Genomic DNA, 21,669 nt, shown 5'->3' with positions numbered 1-21,669 from the left:
TTTGAAGAAATCAACTGTGGGAGCAATTATTAGGAAATCGAAGACACAAGACCACTGATAATCTCCCTCGATCTGGGGCTCCACGCAAGATCTCACCCCGTGGGGTCAAAATGATCACAAGAATGGTGAGCAAAAATCCCAGAACCACACGGGGGGACCTAGTGAATGACCTGCAGAGAGTTGGGACCAAAGTAACAAAGCCTACCATCAGTAACACACTACGCCGCCAGGGACTCAAATCCTGCAGTGCTAGACGTGTCCCCTTGCTTAAGCCAGTACATGTCAAGGCCCATCTGAAGTTTGCTAGAGAGCATTTGGATGATCCAGACGAAGATTGGGAGAATGTCATATGGTCAGATGAAACCAAAATATAACAAAGAATGCTGAGTTGCATCCAAAGAACACCATACCCACTGTGAAGCATGAGGGTGGAAACATCATGCGTTGGGGCTGTTTTTCGGCAAAGGGACCAGGACGACTGATCGAAAAGGAAAGAATGAATGGGGCCATGTATCATGAGATTTTGAGTGAAAACCTCCTTCCATCAGCAATGGTATTGAAGATGAAACGTGGCTGGGACTTTCAGCATGACAATGATCCCAAACACACCGCCCGGGCAACAAAGGAGTGGCTTCGTAAGAAGCATTTCAAGGTCCTGGAGTGGCCTAGCCAGTCTCCAGATCTCAACCCCATAGAAAATCTTTGGAGGGAGTTGAAAGTCCGTGTTGCCCAGCAACAGCCCCAAAACATCACTGCTCTAGAGGAGATCTGCATGGAGGAATGGGCCAAAATACCAGCAACAGTGTGTGAAAACCTTGTGAAGACTTACAGAAAACGTTTGACCTCTGTCATTGCCAACAAAGGGTATATAACAAAGTATTGAGATAAACTTTTGTTATTGACCAAATACTTATTTTCCACCATAATTTGCAAATAAATTCATTAAAAATCCTACAATGTGATTTTCTGGATTTTTTTTCTCATTTTGTCTGTCATAGTTGAAGTGTACCTGTGATGAAAATTACAGGCCTCTCTCATCTTTTTAAATGGGAGAACTTGCACAATTGGTGGCTGACTAAATACTTTTTTGCCCCACTATATATATAGGTCCAGTGTGTGGGTAGGCTACTGTATATGTACATAATACACAAGGCATGCACACACACACACACACACAACTACTTCACACACAGTGATTAATAAACAAACACACACAGAATGAGGCTGGATGATACATATCCTTTATTTCCATGATTATTGCTTCAGCCACATCATCTCCCACACATTCACCTACATCATCTTCCTCTTCACCCTCCTCCCCCTAGTTCTCTGGCTGAAACAAGCATCCTGACTGAATGTCTCACTTCTGTTCAAATGTCTATTTATCCGTTTAACCCATATAAAATGGAAACTTCTGAAGAAATTATATTTGTTTTAAAGAATCTAAAATTAAATCAGGAATAACTATTTAATGAAGACATACAGGATAAACAATGTTATTTATCATCAATGTTTTGATTACAGAGAGAACGATTGCTAGGTCTCCATTTTCATCATTAGTAGTATTAATATCAAGTTCATTGTCAGGTTTTGCTTAAAGCATCACTTATTTAATTTTCATTGCATCAAGTTGACATCATTCATGTTAATATAAGCATGCACACATGTTTCCCCATGTCCATTCAGAACTGCACTAACACTGAGAGAGACAGAGGAGAGAGGAGTCCTACACACAGAGAGAGCGGGCAAGATGGAGGGAGGCGGAGAGAGGGGGTGAATGGCTGTGTGGAGAGAGAGGGAAGTGGGGAAAAGGGAGTTTTCAGAAATAGAGTGGGAGAACAAGCAATCAAAGAGAGTGAGAGACAGGTATAGAAAGAGATAAAAGGAGAGTGAGAGACAGGTATAGAAAGAGATAAAAGGAGAGTGAGAGACAGGTATAGAAAGAGATAAAAGGAGAGTGAGAGACAGGTATAGAAAGAGATAAAAGGAGAGTGAGAGACACATATAGAAAGAGATAAAAGGAGAGTGAGAGACAGGTATAGAAAGAGATAAAAGGAGAGAGAGAGACACGTATAGAAAGAGATAAAAGGAGAGTGAGAGACACGTATAGAAAGAGATAAAAGGAGAGTGAGAGACACGTATAGAAAGAGATAAAAGGAGAGTGAGAGACAGGTATAGAAAGAGATAAAAGGAGAGTGAGAGACAGGTATAGAAAGAGATAAAAGGAGAGTGAGAGACAGGTATAGAAAGAGATAAAAGGAGAGTGAGAGACACATATAGAAAGAGATAAAAGGAGAGTGAGAGACAGGTATAGAAAGAGATAAAAGGAGAGAGAGAGACGTATAGAAAGAGATAAAAGGAGAGTGAGAGACACGTATAGAAAGAGATAAAAGGAGAGTGAGAGACACGTATAGAAAGAGATAAAAGGAGAGTGAGAGACACGTATAGAAAGAGATAAAAGGAGAGTGAGAGACACGTATAGAAAGAGATAAAAGGAGAGTGAGAGACAGGTATAGAAAGAGATAAAAGGAGAGTGAGAGACAGGTATAGAAAGAGATAAAAGGAGAGTGAGAGACACGTATAGAAAGAGATAAAAGGAGAGTGAGAGACAGGTATAGAAAGACATAAAAGGAGAGTGAGAGACAGGTATAGAAAGAGATAAAAGGAGAGTGAGAGACAGGTATAGAAAGAGATAAAAGGAGAGTGAGAGACAGGTATAGAAAGAGATAAAGGGGCAAGAGAAAGGTATATTCAGAGAGAGAGAGAGAGAGAGAGAGAGGGAGAGAAAAGGAGAGTGAGGTATAGAAAGAGATAAAGGGGCAAGAGAAAGGTATATTTAGAGAGAGAGAGAGAGAGAGAGAGAGAGAGAGAGAGAGAGGGAGAGAAAAAGAGAGAGAGAGGGAGAGAGGGAGAGAAAAATAGAGTGAGGTATAGAAAGAGATAAAGGGGCAAGAGAAAGGTATATTTAGAGAGAGAGAGAGAGAGAGAGAGAGAGGGAGAGAAAAAGAGAGAGAGAGGGAGAGAAAAAGAGAGTGAGGTATAGAAAGAGATAAAGGGGCAAGAGAAAGGTATATTTAGAGAGAGAGAGAGAGAGAGAGAGAGAGAAGAGAAAAAGAGAGAGTATCTACTTATACAGTACTATACAGTACTGTATAAGTAGATATAGGACTATACAGTACTATAGTATCTACTTATACAGGCAGATCAATGACCTCCCAGAACAACCTGAGCAGACATACAGTTCCAGATGGAAAACTTCTGGCTATGATATGGGATATACGGCTTTAATCTGTGTACATACCAAGCATACCAGTAAGCATCCCTGCACTTCCTTGGCCTGAAGTTGGAATAGTACTGGATCCCCCTGAAAGCGTTTAAGGGGAAATGGCAGCCATAGCATTAGTAGTGCTAACTGTTAGTTGAGGTTATAGTAGCAGAAGTGGTGGTAGACATGGTTCTCTCATGGCAGTAGCCACATGGTGCTTAAAGAGGAAGTGCAGAGCGTAAACAGGGAGTCATCGTATTTCACTAAAGACAAAGGACATGGCTACCCCCTCTCTGTCTCCCCGTTTGGAGGGACTGCTAGGGGACATAAAAGAGTCATTACTCAGCCCAAAAATTCTACCTCAAGTAATCAAAACGTATCTAACATCACGGTGCCAACTGGTTTCCCCTCAGACACACAGTACACATTTACTAAAAGTAGTACACAACCAACACAGTTACTTAGATCAGGCAGGGGGGGGCACTTTTGAGTGATTGGGAAACAACACACACAATACACTCTAATCTCTGTGAGAGACCGACTGTTCTTCAGGGATCATAAGTATCCCACTCCCCACCAAGTGCAATGGGTCCTACAACAAATGGTTCCTCTAAGACACACAGGACAGAAGACACATTTTGTTCAAAGACAGGAGTTTCAGTCTGTGGATGCTAGGAATGGTGTGGGGCCGCGAGGACAGGTAGAAGATAGGGACGTCATGAGCACAGAAACGTGTCACACAGAAGGTCACAGTGACACACACAAACACACAGGCATACACATACAGACGCACACGAATACAAAACACACACACACAAACACAGAAATACACACAAATCAAAGCAACACAAATGTGTGTGTCCTTCTAACGTTGTCGTCCAGTCGGAGACATGATGGACTGCAGACAATTCTTATCTTTTCAAATTAAATAATGTCTTTCCAAAAAACAAAATCTTGGAATGATAGAAAAATTCGATATAATGGTGAAATCCTTCCCTGTAGGATACATTTCCAGTAAGTGCACTCCAAGCCGAGCAGGTCCGTCCTCATCACAGTTCCCCTGTAGAGTCCTCTGGGGTAAAGTCTGCCAGTATGTCCAAACAGGGGAACACTATTCCTGTAACATCCCAAGGCGCTCAAATATTTCAGGTCTTCGAGTACTCACAGTCACATCCTTAGTGGATCGTAAAAAAATGGTATGGATAAATTCCTTTCTGGATGATTATATTACACAAACCCCCAAAACCAAACAAATTGAAAAATAAAAGCAAATTCACATTAATGAGCACCATGAAGAAGGTGACAAAATAATGAGGCGAAGGGACACATTTCAAGGTTACGCAACATGCTTCAGCAGATGGGTTCATCCACATTTCTCCCTCCCCTGACATCAATAATAACGACCGGCAAAGGTTCCTTCCTTCAGCTAAAAGAAGCCAGAAAAGCCCAGATCCAGAGGGTAGGCCCAAACCACTAGAGTCTCCACAACTGATGTTTGTCCTGCTGGAAACACTACATGGATGTTTCCTAACTTCTACACTTGTATACTAATGGCCTAAAGTAAAGCATTGGCACGGTTTGTCTTTTGAAGTCCATATAGAGCAGAAACATTAGGCCCAGGTTTGATTGGAGGGAGAAATGTGCATCATCACACTCCTCCTGGATGAATTACTGGCACTAACCTGAAGCACTGTGTGTGTGTGTGTGTGTGTGTGTGTGTGTGTGTGTGTGTGTGTGTGTGTGTGTGTGTGTGTGTGTGTGTGTGTGTGTGTGTGTGTGTGTGTGTGTGTGTGTGTGTGTGTGTGTGTGTGTGTGTGTGTGTGTGTGTGTGTGTGTGTGTGTGTGTGTGTGTGTGTGTGTGTGTGTGTGTGCGTGCGTGTGTGTGCGTGCGTGCGTGTGTGTCTCAGAGTTCTAAGTGTTGCTTGTATAGAGTGTAGATTCTGTATTCCTGTGCTTCGTTGCGACAGGACAGGAGTTGGAATATTCAGCAGTAGCAGTAGAACAGCAGTAGCAGTCGATGTGTCTCCTTATCTCTCTTTGTTTGATGGAGAGAATTATTCACAGATGAGCAGAAAGAAAGTCTGGAACTGGAAAGATGATAATAACCTGGGGAGAAGAGGAAAAAGAGAGAGATAAAGCAGGAGAGACAGTGCAGGTGAGAAGATACATAAACAGAGAACAGAGCCTTAGAGTACAGTAAGTCAGGGGGTGGGGTACATAACATCTAGATGGTACAGATACTCTTGCCTCACAGCTCATTAATCTAACAGCCTCTGAGTCTCAGCTGGATCACATTCACCAAGATTATAATCACAAAGCTGTGGTTATATAGGTCCCTCCACAGAAAGCAATGGAATATTGAAAAATTGTGTGTCAGGGTTGGGGTCCACTTCAATAAAGGCAATGCAGGAAATCAATTCAATCTAATTCATGAAGCAGAAATTGCCCGTCCTTTGTAATGACAATGTTTTCTAAATCATACAACTAATTTATCTGAATTGAAATGGAAAGGACTCCAACACTGGTCCTGGTACTACATGTGAGAGCATTGAACCAAGAGTTCTACTCACAGTTCTACTCAGAGTGAGGACTGTCCACCACGATGTGAGGCTTGGGAGAGGCTGCGGGACTCTTTGACACAAATGAGGCCACAAGTTTTTCCTGGAGAAATATATTAAAGCAGAGTTAGTATCACCAACACAGACACTGTAGATAACAAAGGTAAATGTATGCTAAAATAGATATTTCATTACTAATAAAAAATATGGTGAGTGGTTGAATAGACAGACCAGTTGTTGTACAGTATGTTTCAAGCATCTCAGAGTAGGAGTACTGATCTAGGATCAGGTCCCCCCTGCTGTCTGTTTCATCTTATTCAATGTGATCTAAAAGGAAAAACATCACTCCAACACTGAGATGCTTGATACATACGGCCCCCAGACTACTGTGTGGTCACTTACAATGACTGAATAGAAAAACAAAGACTAGTTTGAACAGGGGAAAAGAAGGCCAAGTACAATTACATACATGAAGTAGGAAAATAGAATGAGAGCACAGGCCTGCACAAAAAAGCAATGTAGTCACACACTCACTCACTCACACACACACACACACACACACACACACACACACACACACACACACACACACACACACACACACACACACACACACACACACACACACACACACACACACACACACACACACACACACACACACACATGCACATAATTACCTCGACGAGCTGGTGCCAGTGGTCTATGGGCTTGCGGGGGTTGGCCAGCATGGCAGTCCAGTGCTCCCTCCCAGGACCCTCAGCGTCACTGCCCACACGACACATTCCTATGACCTCATTATGACCAATACTGCCCAACACACAGCCAGGTACAGAGAGGGAGAGAGAGGGGGGGGACTGATCAACAGGCAAAGTAGGCCTCATTTATCAACCTTGAATGCTGGGAAAATGAATGCGGCCACAGAGGTTGGATATTCTATAGTGAGCGCACAATATACAGAGACCTTACAAAGGTTTCAATACAAATGGAGAGCACATTCATATCATACATAAACACACGCATGCATGCACACACACAAACACACGCATGCATGCACACACACAAACACACGCATGCATGCACACACAAAAACACACGCATGCATGCACACACACAAACACACGCATGCATGCACACACACAAACACACGCATGCATGCACACACACAAACACACGCATGCATGCACACACACAAACACACGCATGCATGCACACACACAAACACACGCATGCATGCACACACACAAACACACGCATGCATGCACACACATAAACACACACATGCATGCACACACATAAACACACGCATGCATGCACACACACAAACACACCCATGCATGCACACACACAAACACACACATGCATGCACACACACAAACACACGCATGCATGCACACACACAAGCATCGAACTATAGAGATGCTCTAACCTGGGTTTTAAATGCATAAAAGATAACGCACACACAAACACACACACACAGAGAACTATAGAGATACTATAACCTACAACATGGGTTTAATAATAGATAAAGAAAACACAAACACACACCAGCCAGGCGATTGTGTGATGATGGAGGGTGTTAGTGCCAGATAGAGAAACACTGGCATGGTTACACAGTGTCTCACCACCAGACACTATTTCCATTAGCATTAGCATAAACATGTTTATTCATGAGGCGCCCATCCTCATGTAAAACAGGAGGAATCCACCAGGAGTCTGACTCACAGGGACAATCAGCTATGTGTTCAACAGACCACTGCTACACACCAACCAAATAACAACGTCTATCAACGGTACAAACCCACATAGTACTAACTACACACCAACCAAATAACAACGTCTATCAACGGTACAGACCCACATAGTACTAACTACACACCAACCAAATAACAACGTCTATCAACGGCACAGACCCACATAGTACTAACTACACACCAACCAAAAAACGTCTATCAATGTTTTAGACTGACCCATGCTAGTACACAACAATGTCTATTAAAGTAACTGTTCAGTGAAAATGACACTTTTCAAAGGTCATATTCTGCTAACTCATACCCAAATAATGGTGTTTATTCATCTTGTACTCGTATTAGTGGCCAAAGCATGAATTGAGAAAAAACACCTCAAACTTGTATCTCATACAGACCATTTTAAAATGCTTGCTACTTCCTCATAGAGTATGGTGTCATACTCTTGAGGAGGATGAGCTGGCCAATCAGCGGTCTAGAGGAGGATATTTTTAACGACCGGTATACGCCCACATCATTCTGTTGGGGTACGCCCACATCATTCTGTTGGGGTACGCCCACATCATTCTGTTGGGGTACGCCCACATCATTCTGTTGGGGTACGCCCACATCATTCTGTTGGGGTACGCCCACATCATTCTGTTGGGGTACGCCCACATCATTCTGTTGGTGTACGCCCACATCATTCTGTTGGTGTACGCCCACATCATTCTGTTGGGGTACGCCCACATCATTCTGTTGGTGTACGCCCACATCATTCTGTTGGTGTACGCCCACATCATTCTGTTGGTGTACGCCCACATCATTCTGTTGGTGTACGCCCACATCATTCTGTTGGTGTACGCCCACATCATTCTGTTGGTGTACCCCACATCATTCTGTTGGTGTACGCCCACATCATTCTGTTGGTGTACGCCCACATCATTCTGTTGGTGTACGCCCACATCATTCTGTTGGTGTACGCTGTTGGTGTACGCCCACATCATTCTGTTGGTGTACGCCCACATCATTCTGTTGGTGTACGCCCACATCATTCTGTTGGTGTACGCCCACATCATTCTGTTGGTGTACGCCCACATCATTCTGTTGGTGTACGCCCACATCATTCTGTTGGTGTACGCCCACATCATTCTGTTGGTGTACGCCCACATCATTCTGTTGGTGTACGCCCACATCATTCTGTTGGTGTACGCCCACATCATTCTGTTGGTGTACGCCCACATCTGTTGGTGTACGCCCACATCATTCTGTTGGTGTACGCCCACATCATTCTGTTGTACGTGTATCATTCTGCGCCCACATCATTCTGTTGGTGTACGCCCACATCATTCTGTTGGTGTACGCCCACATCATTCTGTTGGTGTACATTCTGTTGCCCACATCATTCTGTTGGTGTACGCCCACATCATTCTGTTGGTGTACGCCCACATCATTCTGTTGGTGTACGCCCATCATCATTCTGTTGGTGTACGCCCATTCTGTTGGTGTACATCATTCTGTTGGTGTACGCCCACATCATTCTGGTGTACGCCCACATCATTCTGTTGGTGTACGCCCACATCATTCTGTTGGTGTACGCCCACATCATTCTGTTGGTGTACGCCCACATCATTCTGTTGGTGTACGCCCACATCATTCTGTTGGTGTACGCCCACTGTTGGTGTATCATTCATTCTGTTGGTGTACGCCCACATCATTCTGTTGGTGTACGCCACATCATTCTGTTGGTGTACGCCCACATCATTCTGTTGGTGTACGCCCACATCATTCTGTTGGCCCACATCATTCTGTACGCCCACATCATTCTGTTGGTGTACGCCCACATCATTCTGTTGGTGTACGCCCACATCATTCTGTTGGTGTACGCCCACATCATTCTGTTGGTGTACGCCCACATCATTCTGTTGGTGTACGCCCACATCATTCTGTTGGTGTACGCCCCACATCATTCTCATCATTCTGTTGGTGTTCATTCTGGGTGTACGCCCACATCATTCTGTTGGTGTACGCCCACATCATTCTGTTGGTGTACGCCCACATCATTCTGTTGGTGTACGCCCACATCACGCCCACATCATTCTGTTGGTGTACGCCCACATCATTCTGTTGGTGTACGCCCACATCATTCTGTTGGTGTACGCCCACATCATTCTGTTGGTGTACGCCCACATCATTCTGTTGGTGTACGCCCACATCATTCTGTTGGTGTACGCCCACATCATTCTGTTGGTGTACGCCCCACATCATTCTGTTGGTGTACGCCCACATCATTCTGTTGGTGTACGCCCACATCATTCTGTTGGTGTACGCCCACATCATTCTGTTGGTGTACGCCCACATCATTCTGTTGGTGTATCATTCTGTTGGTGTACGCCCACATCATTCTGTTGGTGTACGCCCACATCATTCTGTTGGTGTACGCCCACATCATTCTGTTGGTGTACGCCACATCATTCTGTTGGTGTACGCCCACATCATTCTGTTGGTGTACGCCCACATCATTCTGTTGGTGTACGCCCACATCATTCTGTTGGTGGCCCACATCATTCTGTACGCCCACATCATTCTGTTGGTGTACGCCCACATCATTCTGTTGGTGTACGCCCACATCATTCTGTTGGTGTACGCCCACATCATTCTGTTGGTGTACGCCCACATCATTCTGTTGGTGTACGCCCACATCATTCTGTTGGTGTACGCCCACATCATTCTGTTGGTGTACGCCCACATCATTCTGTTGGTGTACGCCCACATCATTCTGTTGGTGTACGCCCACATCATTCTGTTGGTGTACGCCCACATCATTCTGTTGGTGTACGCCCACATCATTCTGTTGGGGTACGCCCACATCATTCTGTTGGTGTACGCCATCATTCTGTTGGGGTACTGCCCCACATCATTCTGTTGGGGCCCACATCATTCTGTTGGTGTACGCCCACATCATTCTGTTGGGGCCCACATCACTGTTGGTGTACCCACATCATTCTGTTGGGGTACGCCCACATCATTCTGTTGGTGTACGCCCATTCATCATTCTGTTGGTGTACGCCCACATCATTCTGTTGGTGTACGCCCACATCATTCTGTTGGTGCCCACATCATTCTGTTGGTGTACCCCACATCATTCTGTTGGTGTACGCCCACATCATTCTGTTGGTGTACTGTTGGTGTACGCCCACATCATTCTGTTGGTGTCACTGCCCACATCATTCTGTTGGTGTACGCCCACATCATTCTGTTGGTGTACTGCCCCACATCATTCTGTTGGTGTACGCCCACATCATTCTGTTGGTGTACGCCCACATCATTCTGTTGGTGTACGCCCACATCATTCATTCTGTTGGTGTCATTCTGTTGGTGTACCCACATCATTCTGTTGGTGTACGCCCACATCATTCTGTTGGTGTACGCCCACATCATTCTGTTGGTGTACGCCCACATCATTCTGTTGGTGTACGCCCACATCATTCTGTTGGTGTACGCCCACATCATTCTGTTGGTGTACGCCCACATCATTCTGTTGGTGTACGCCCACATCTGTTGGTGTATCATTCTGTTGGGGTCATTCTGTTGGTGTACCCCACATCATTCTGTTGGTGTACGTACATCATTCTGCCCACATCATTCTGTTGGTGTACGCCCACATCATTCTGTTGGGGTACGCCCACATCATTCTGTTGGGGTACGCCCATCATTCTGTTGGTGTATCCCACATCATTCTGTTGGGGTCATTCTGCCCACATCATTCTGTTGGTGTACGCCCACATCATTCTGTTGGTGTACGCCCACATCATTCTGTTGGTGTACGCCCACATCATTCTGTTGGTGTCATTCTGCCGCCCACATCATTCTGTTGGTGTACGCCCACATCATTCTGTTGGTGTACGCCCACATCATTCTGTTGGTGCCCACATCATTCTGTTGGTGTACGCCACATCTGTTGGTGTACGCCCACATCATTCTGTTGGTGTACGCCCCACATCATTCTGTTGGCCCACATCATTCTGTTGGTGTACGCCCACATCATTCTGTTGGTGTACGCACATCATTCTGCCCACATCATTCTGTTGGTGTCATTCTGTTGGTGTACGCATCATTCTGTTGGTGTACGCCCACATCATTCTGTTGGTGTACGCCCACATCATTCTGTTGGTGTACGCCCACATCATTCTGTTGGTGTACGCCCACATCATTCTGTTGGTGTACGCCCACATCATTCTGTTGGTGTACATCATTCTGTTGGGGTACGCCCACATCATTCTGTTGGTACGCCCACATCATTCTGTTGGTGTACGCCACATCATTCTGTTGGTGTACGCCCACATCATTCTGTTGGTGTACGCCTGTTGGTGTACATCATTCTGTTGGTGTACGCCCACATCATTCTGTTGGTGTACGCCCACATCATTCTGTTGGTGTACGCCCACATCATTCTGTTGGTGTACGCCCACATCATTCTGTTGGTGTACGCCCACATCACGTTGGTGTACGCCCACATCATTCTGTTGGGGGTGTACGCCCACATCATTCTGTTGGCCCACATCATTCTGTACGCCCACATCATTCTGTTGGTGTACGCCCACATCATTCTGTTGGTGTACGCCCACATCATTCTGTTGGTGTACGCCCGCCCCACATCATTCTGTTGGTGTACGCCACATCATTCATTCATTCTGTTGGTGTACGCCCACATCATTCTGTTGGTGTACGCCCACATCATTCTGTTGGTGTACGCCCACATCATTCTGTTGGTGTACGCCCACATCATTCTGTTGGTGTACGCCCACATCATTCTGTTGGTGTACGCCCACATCATTCTGTTGGTGTACGCCCACATCATTCTGTTGGCCCACATCATTCTGTTGGTGTACGCCCACATCATTCTGTTGGTGTACGCCATCATTCTGTTGGTGTACGCCCACATCATTCTGTTGGTGTACGCCCACATCATTCTGTTGGTGTGGTTGGTGTACGCCCACATCATTCTGTTGGTGTACGCCCACATCATTCTGTTGGTGTACGCCCACATCATTCTGTTGGTGTACGTTGGTGTACCCCACATCATTCTGTTGGTGTACGCCCACATCATTCTGTTGGTGTACGCCCACATCATTCTGTTGGTGTACGCCCACATCATTCTGTTGGTGTACGCCCACATCATTCTGTTGGTGTACGCCCACATCATTCTGTTGGTGTACGCCCACATCATTCTGTTGGTGTACGCCCACATCATTCTGTTGGTACGCCCACATCATTCTGTTGGTGTACGCCACATCATTCTGTTGGTGTACGCCCACATCATTCTGTTGGTGTACGCCCACATCATTCATTCTGTTGGTGTACGCCCACATCATTCTGTTGGTGTACGCCCACATCATTCTGTTGGTGTACGTACGCCCACATCATTCTGTTGGTGTACGCCCACATCATTCTGTTGGTGTACGCCCACATCATTCTGTTGGTGTACGCCCACATCATTCTGTTGGTGTACGCCCACATCATTCTGTTGGTGTACGCCCACATCATTCTGTTGGTGTACGCCCACATCATTCTGTTGGTTGGTACGCCCACATCATTCTGTTGGTGTACGCCCACATCATTCACGCCCACATCATTCTGTTGGTGGCCCACATCATTCTGTTGGTGTACGCCACATCATTCTGTTGGTGTACGCCCACATCATTCTGTTGGTCATTCTGTACGCCCACATCATTCTGTTGGTGTACGCCCACATCATTCTGTTGGTGTACGCCCACATCATTCTGTTGGTGTACGCCCACATCATTCTGTTGGTGTACGCCCACATCATTCTGTTGGTGTACGCCCACATCATTCTGTTGGTGTACGCCCACATCATTCTGTTGGTGTACGCCCACATCATTCTGTTGGTGTACGCCCACATCATTCTGTTGGTGTACGCCCATCATTCTGTTGGTGTACGCCCACATCATTCTGTTGGTGTACGCCCACATCATTCTGTTGGTGTACGCCCACATCATTCTGTTGGTGTACGCCCACATCATTCTGCCCGCCCACATCATTCTGTTGGTGTACGCCCACATCATTCATTCTGTTGGGGGTACGCCCACATCATTCTGTTGGTGTACGCCCACATCATTCTGTTGGTGTACGCCCACATCATTCTGTTGGTGTACGCCCACATCATTCTGTTGGTGTACGCCCACATCATTCTGTTGGTGTACGCCCACATCATTCTGTTGGTGTACGCCCACATCATTCTGTTGGTGTACGCCCACATCATTCTGTTGGTACGTATTCGCCATTCTGTTGGTGTACGCATCATTCTGTTGGTGTACGCCCACATCATTCTGTTGGTGTACGCCACATCATTCTGTTGGTGTACGCCCACATCATTCTGTTGGTGTACGCCCACATCATTCTGTTGGTGTACGCCCACATCATTCTGTTGGTCATTCTGTTGGTGTACGCCCACATCATTCTGTTGGTGTGTTGGTGTACGCCCACATCATTCTGTTGGTCATTCTGTACGCCCACATCATTCTGTTGGTGTACGCCCACATCATTCTGTTGGTGTACGCCCACATCATTCTGTTGGTGTTGGTGTACGCCCACATCATTCTGTTGGTGTACGCCCACATCATTCTGTTGGTGTACGCCCACATCATTCTGTTGGTGTACGCCCACTGTTGGGGTACATTCTTCTGTTGGTGTACGCCCACATCATTCTGTTGGTGTACATCATTCTGTTGGTGTACGCATCATCATTCTGTTGGTGTACGCCCACATCATTCTGTTGGTGTACGCCCACATTCTGTTGGTGTTGGTGTACGCCCACATCATTCTGTTGGTGTACGCCCACATCATTCTGTTGGTGTACGCCACATCATTCTGTTGGTGTACGCCCACATCATTCTGTTGGTGTACGCCCACATCATTCTGTTGGTGTACGCCCACATCATTCTGTTGGGGTACTCATTCTGTTGGTGTACGCCCACATCATTCTGTTGGTGTACGCCCACATCATTCTGTTGGTGTACGCCCACATCATTCTGTTGGTGTACGCCCACATCATTCTGTTGGTGTACGCCCACATCATTCTGTTGGTGTACGCCCACATCATTCTGTTGGTGTACGCCCACATCATTCTGTTGGTGTACGCCCACATCATTCTGTTGGTGTACGCCCACATCATTCTGTTGGTGTACGCCCACATCATTCTGTTGGTGTACGCCCACATCATTCTGTTGGTGTACGCCCACATCATTCTGTTGGTGTACGCCCATCATCATCATTCTGTTGGTGTACGCCCACATCATTCTGTTGGTGCCCACATCATTCTGTTGGTGTACTGTTGGTGTACGCCCACATCATTCTGTTGGTGTACATCATTCTGTTGCCCCACATCATTCTGTTGGTGTATCATTCTGTTGGTGTACGCCCACATCATTCTGTTGGTGCCCACATCATTCTGTTGGTGTACCCATCATTCATTCATTCTGTTGGTGTACGCCCACATCATTCTGTTGGTGTACGCCCACATCATTCTGTTGGTGTACGCCCACATCATTCTGTTGGTGTACGCCCACATCATTCTGTTGGTGTACGCCCACATCATTCTGTTGGTGTACGCCCACATCATTCTGTTGGTGTACGCCCACATCATTCTGTTGGTGTACGCCCACATCATTCTGTTGGTGTACGCCCACATCATTCTGTTGGTGTACGCCCACATCATTCTGTTGGTGTACGCCCACATCATTCTGTTGGTGTACGCCCACATCATTCTGTTGGTGTACGCCCACATCATTCTGTTGGTGTACGCCCACATCATTCTGTTGGTGTACGCCCACATCATTCTGTTGGTGTACGCCCACATCATTCTGTTGGTGTACGCCCACATCATTCTGTTGGTGTACGCCCACATCATTCTGTTGGTGTACGCCCACATCATTCTGTTGGTGTACGCCCACATCATTCTGTTGGTGTACGCCCACATTCTGTTGGTGTACGCCCACATCATTCTGTTGGTGTACGCCCACATCATTCTGTGTACGCCCACATCATTCTGTTGGTGTACGCCACATCATTCCTGTTGGTGTACGCCCATCATCTGTTGGTGTACGCCCACATCATTCTGTTGGTGTACGCCCCACATCATTCTGTTGGTGTACATTCTGTTGGTGTACGCCACATCATTCTGTTGGTGTACGCCCACATCATTCTGTTGGTGTACGCCACATCATTCTGTTGGTGTACGCCCACATCATTCTGTTGGTGTACGCCCACATCATTCTGTTGGTGTACGCCCACATCATTCTGTTGGTGTACGCCCACATCATTCTGTTGGTGTACGCCCACATCATTCTGTTGGTGTACGCCCACATCATTCTGTTGGTGTACGCCCACATCATTCTGTTGGTGTACGCCCACATCATTCTGTTGGTGTACGCCCACATCATTCTGTTGGTGTACGCCCACATCATTCTGTTGGTGTACGCCCACATCATTCTGTTGGTGTACGCCCACATCATTCTGTTGGTGTACGTCACTGTTGGTGTACCCCACATCATTCTGTTGGTGTACGCCCACATCATTCTGTTGGTGTACGCCCACATCATTCTGTTGGTGTACGCCCACATCATTCTGTTGGTGTACGCCCACATCATTCTGTTGGTGTACGCCCACATCATTCTGTTGGTGTACGCCCACATCATTCTGTTGGTGTACGCCCACATCATTCTGTTGGTGTACATCATTCTGTTGGTGTACATCATTCTGTTGGTGTACGCCCACATCATTCTGTTGGTGTACGCCCACATCATTCTGTTGGTGTACGCCCACATCATTCTGTTGGTGTACGCCCACATCATTCTGTTGGTGTACGCCCACATCATTCTGTTGGTGTACGCCACATCATTCTGTTGGTGTACGCCCACATCATTCTGTTGGTGTACGCCCACATCATTCTGTTGGTGTACGCCCACATCATTCTGTTGGTGTACGCCCACATCATTCTGTTGGTGTACGCCCACATCATTCTGTTGGTGTACGCCCACATCATTCTGTTGGTGTACGCCCACATCATTCTGTTGGTGTACGCCCACATCATTCTGTTGGTGTACGCCCACATCATTCTGTTGGTGTACGCCCACATCATTCTGTTGGTGTACGCCCACATCATTCTGTTGGTGTACGCCCACATCATTCTGTTGGTGTACGCCCACATCATTCTGTTGGTGTACGCCCACATCATTCTGTTGGTGTACGCCCACATCATTCTGTTGGTGTACGCCACATCATTCTGTTGGTGTACGCCCACATCATTCTGTTGGTGTACGCCCACATCATTCTGTTGGTGTACGCCCACATCATTCTGTTGGTGTACGCCCACATCATTCTGTTGGTGTACGCCCACATCATTCTGTTGGTGTACGCCCACATCATTCTGTTGGTGTACGCCCACATCATTCTGTTGGTGTACGCCCACATCATTCTGTTGGTGTACGCCCACATCATTCTGTTGGTGTACGCCCACATCATTCTGTTGGTGTACGCCCACATCATTCTGTTGGTGTACGCCCACATCATCTGTTGGTGTATCATTCTGTTGGTGCCCACATCATTCTGTTGGTGTACCCACATCATTCTGTTGGTGTACGCCCACATCATTCTGTTGGTGTATCATCTGTTGGTGTACGCCCACATCATTCTGTTGGTGTACGCCCACATCATTCTGTTGGTGTACGCCCACATCATTCTGTTGGTGTACGCCCACATCATTCTGTTGGTGTACGCCCATCATTCTGTTGGTGTACGCCCACATCATTCTGTTGGTGGTGTACGCCCACTGTTGGTGTACGCCCACATCATTCTGTTGGTGTACGCCCACATCATTCTGTTGGTGTACGCCCACATCATTCTGTTGGTGTACGTACGCCCACATCATTCTGTTGGTGTCATTCTGCGCCACATCATTCTGTTGGTGTACGCCCACATCATTCTGTTGGTGTACGCCCACATCATTCTGTTGGTGTACGCCCACATCATTCTGTTGGTGTACGCCCACATCATTCTGTTGGTGTACGCCCACATCATTCTGTTGGTGTACGCCCACATCATTCTGTTGGTGTACGCCCACATCATTCTGTTGGTGTACGCCCACATCATTCTGTTGGTGTACGCCCACATCATTCTGTTGGTGTACGCCCACATCATTCTGTTGGTGTACGCCCACATCATTCTGTTGGTGTACGCCCATCATTCATCATTCTGTTGGTGTACGCCCACATCATTCTGTTGGTGTACGCCCACATCATTCTGTTGGGGTACGCCCACATCATTCTGTTGGTGTACGCCCACATCATTCTGTTGGTGTACGCCCACACTATTCCAACACAGAAAAGCTTCTTAACATACATCATTTTTTTTAAATTGGAAGGAAATCTATTTCACTCATATTGTAAGTAATAATAGGTCATATTTAACACTGGACAGTTATTTGAAGGTAACAGAGAATGACCCATCCTACTACACACCAACATCTATCAACGTAATAGACCCACACAGTGCTAACTACTCACTAACCAAATAATATCCACCATCAACATACGTTACACATGATCCAGTACTAAATACACACCAACCCAATAACAATGTCTATCAACGTAACAGAGTGCTAACTAAAAGGTTATTATTGTTTATATTCCTATTAGTTTTAAGATTTTTATTCGAAATTCAGTTTTGTTTCAGTTAGGTTTCAGATCTATTTTACCTTATTTTTTATTTACTTTATATAAAAACAAGCATAAAGTTTTTGTGTTTTTTGGAATGTCACTTCTTGCCACTGTGGGGCAGTAATGCATAAGGTGATGGGTCAGGTCATAGTTTAGGTTAGGTTTAAAGGTAGACTCAGGGAGATGACGTAGATGCACAAAGTAAACAGTAGTGGTGGGTCAATTTGCACAACAACCAGGAGCGTTGAAGCTCTATCGTTGGTCACCGCCTTTTAAAGTGTTGCATTCTGGTGATAAAAATAGTTAGACAGGAGCCTACATGTCAATTACATGAACTTTACAAAACTCATATGATCAATGAAGTTTGGACTGCAGTCGACTGCAACTTTCTGCAGTTGCTCTTCACCAACTTAATCCTGCAGTCATCACCTGCATTGTGGGAGGCTCTATTGTCAACCAATCATTAGTTTAGCTTGAAAACCCTGTTCGATTTTTGCCCCCAAAAACATAATTCATGATGGTTTTTATTCTATTTAGTTTTGGAGGCAGTACAGTTTTCATTTTTCAAACGGGTTTGTTAATTATTTTAATTCAATTTACTAAATGGTTTTGAGTGATGATTAGTCTTAATTAGTTTTTATTGAAGTTTGCTATAATAACTTTGCTACACACCATAAAAATAATAACTACCAACAACAGACCTACCCTTATCTAACAATTAACAACAGACATACCCTTATCTAACAATTAACAACAGACATACCATTATCTAACAATTAACAACAGACATACCCTTATCTAACAATTAACAACAGACATACCCTTATCTAACAATTAACAACAGACATACCCTTATCTAACAATTAACAACAGACCTACCCTTATCTAACAATTAACAACAGACATACCCTTATCTAACAATTAACAACAGACATACCCTTATCTAACAATTAACAACAGACATACCCTTATCTAACAATTAACAACAGACATACCCTTATCTAACAATTAACAACAGACATACCCTTATCTAACAATTAACAACAGACATACCCTTATCTAACAATTAACAACAGACATACCCTTATCTAACAATTAACAACAGACCTACCCTTATCTAACAATTAACAACAGACATACCCTTATCTAACAATTAACAACAGACATACCCTTATCTAACAATTAACAACAGACATACCCTTATCTAACAATTAACAACAGACATACCCTTATCTAACAATTAACAACAGACATACCCTTATCTAACAATTAACAACAGACCTACCCTTATCTAACAATTAACAACAGACATACCCTTATCTAACAATTAACAACAGACATACCCTTATCTAACAATTAACAACAGACATACCCTTATCTAACAATTAACAACAGACATACCCTTATCTAACAATTAACAACAGACATACCCTTATCTAACAATTTACAACAGACATACCTCATCTAACAATTAACAACAGACATACCCTTATCTAACAATTAACAACAGACATACCCTTATCTAACAATTAACAACAGACATACCCTTATCTAACAATTAACAACAGACATACCCTTATCTAACAATTAACAACAGACATACCCTTATCTAACAATTAACAACAGACCTACCCTTATCTAACAATTAACAACAGACATACCCTTATCTAACAATTAACAACAGACATACCCTTATCTAACAATTAACAACAGACATACCCTTATCTAACAATTAACAACAGACATACCCTTATCTAACAATTAACAACAGACATACCCTTATCTAACAATTTACAACAGACATACCCTCATCTAACAATTAACAACAGACATACCCTTATCTAACAATTAACAACAGACATACCCTTATCTAACAATTAACAACAGACATACCCTTATCTAACAATTTACAACAGACATACCCTCATCTAACAATTAACAACAGACATACCCTTATCTAACAATTTACAACAGACATACCCTTATCTAACAATTAACAACAGACATACCCTTATCTAACAATTAACAACAGACATACCCTTATCTAACTATTTACAACAGACATACCCTCATCTAACAATTAACAACAGACATACCCTTATCTAACTATTTACAACAGACATACCCTTATCTAACAATTAACAACAGACATACCCTTATCTAACAATTAACAACAGACATACCCTTATCTAACTATTTACAACAGACATACCCTTATCTAACAATTAACAACAGACATACCCTTATCTAACTATTTACAACAGACATACCCTCATCTAACAATTAACAACAGACATACCCTCATCTAACAATTAACAACAGACATACCCTTATCTAACTATTTACAACAGACATACCCTTATCTAACTATTTACAACAGACATACCCTTATCTAACAATTAACAACAGACATACCCTTATCTAACTATTTACAACAGACATACCCTTATCTAACAATTAACAACAGACATACCCTTATCTAACTATTTACAACAGACATACCCTTATCTAACTATTTACAACAGACATACCCTCATCTAACAATTAACAACAGACATACCCTTATCTAACTATTTACAACAGACATACCCTTATCTAACAATTAACAACAGACCTACCCTTCTAACAATTAACAACAGACATACCCTTATCTAACAATTAACAACAGACATACCCTTATCTAACAATTAACAACAGACATACCCTTATCTAACAATTAACAACAGACCTACCCTTATCTAACAATTAACAACAGACATACCCTTATCTAACAATTAACAACAGACATACCCTTATCTAACAATTAACAACAGACATACCCTTATCTAACAATTAACAACAGACATACCCTTATCTAACAATTAACAACAGACATACCCTTATCTAACTATTTACAACAGACATACCCTTATCTAACAATTAACAACAGACATACCCTTATCTAACAATTAACAACAGACATACCCTTATCTAACTATTTACAACAGACATACCCTTATCTAACAATTAACAACAGACATACCCTTATCTAACTATTTACAACAGACATACCCTCATCTAACAATTAACAACAGACATACCCTCATCTAACAATTAACAACAGACATACCCTTATCTAACTATTTACAACAGACATACCCTTATCTAACTATTTACAACAGACATACCCTTATCTAACAATTAACAACAGACATACCCTTATCTAACTATTTACAACAGACATACCCTTATCTAACTATTTACAACAGACATACCCTCATCTAACAATTAACAACAGACATACCCTTATCTAACTATTTACAACAGACATACCCTTATCTAACAATTAACAACAGACCTACCCTTCTAACAATTAACAACAGACATACCCTTATCTAACAATT

At 44.0% G+C, this 21,669-nt stretch overlaps 1 protein-coding gene across 1 annotated transcript in view; it reads right to left on the bottom strand.

The window, feature by feature from the left end:
* Positions 1-5,062: 5,062 nt before the first annotated feature.
* The window catches only part of LOC124000093 (synaptotagmin-C-like), a 44,605-nt gene continuing 27,998 nt past the window's right edge, over positions 5,063-21,669 (bottom strand). The window contains exons 8-10 of the mRNA XM_046306222.1: positions 6,504-6,633; positions 5,836-5,926; positions 5,063-5,371 (exon numbers count right to left, since the gene is read on the bottom strand). Of these exons, the coding sequence (XP_046162178.1) occupies positions 5,840-5,926; positions 6,504-6,633 (217 nt within the window). The 3' untranslated portion in view covers positions 5,063-5,371; positions 5,836-5,839. The remainder of the gene's footprint in view (positions 5,372-5,835; positions 5,927-6,503; positions 6,634-21,669) is intronic.

The sequence above is a fragment of the Oncorhynchus gorbuscha genome, linkage group LG16, assembly GCF_021184085.1.
Source record: "Oncorhynchus gorbuscha isolate QuinsamMale2020 ecotype Even-year linkage group LG16, OgorEven_v1.0, whole genome shotgun sequence".
Taxonomy (NCBI): Eukaryota; Metazoa; Chordata; class Actinopteri; order Salmoniformes; family Salmonidae; genus Oncorhynchus; species Oncorhynchus gorbuscha.
This window is presented reverse-complemented; position numbering and strand designations above follow the sequence as displayed.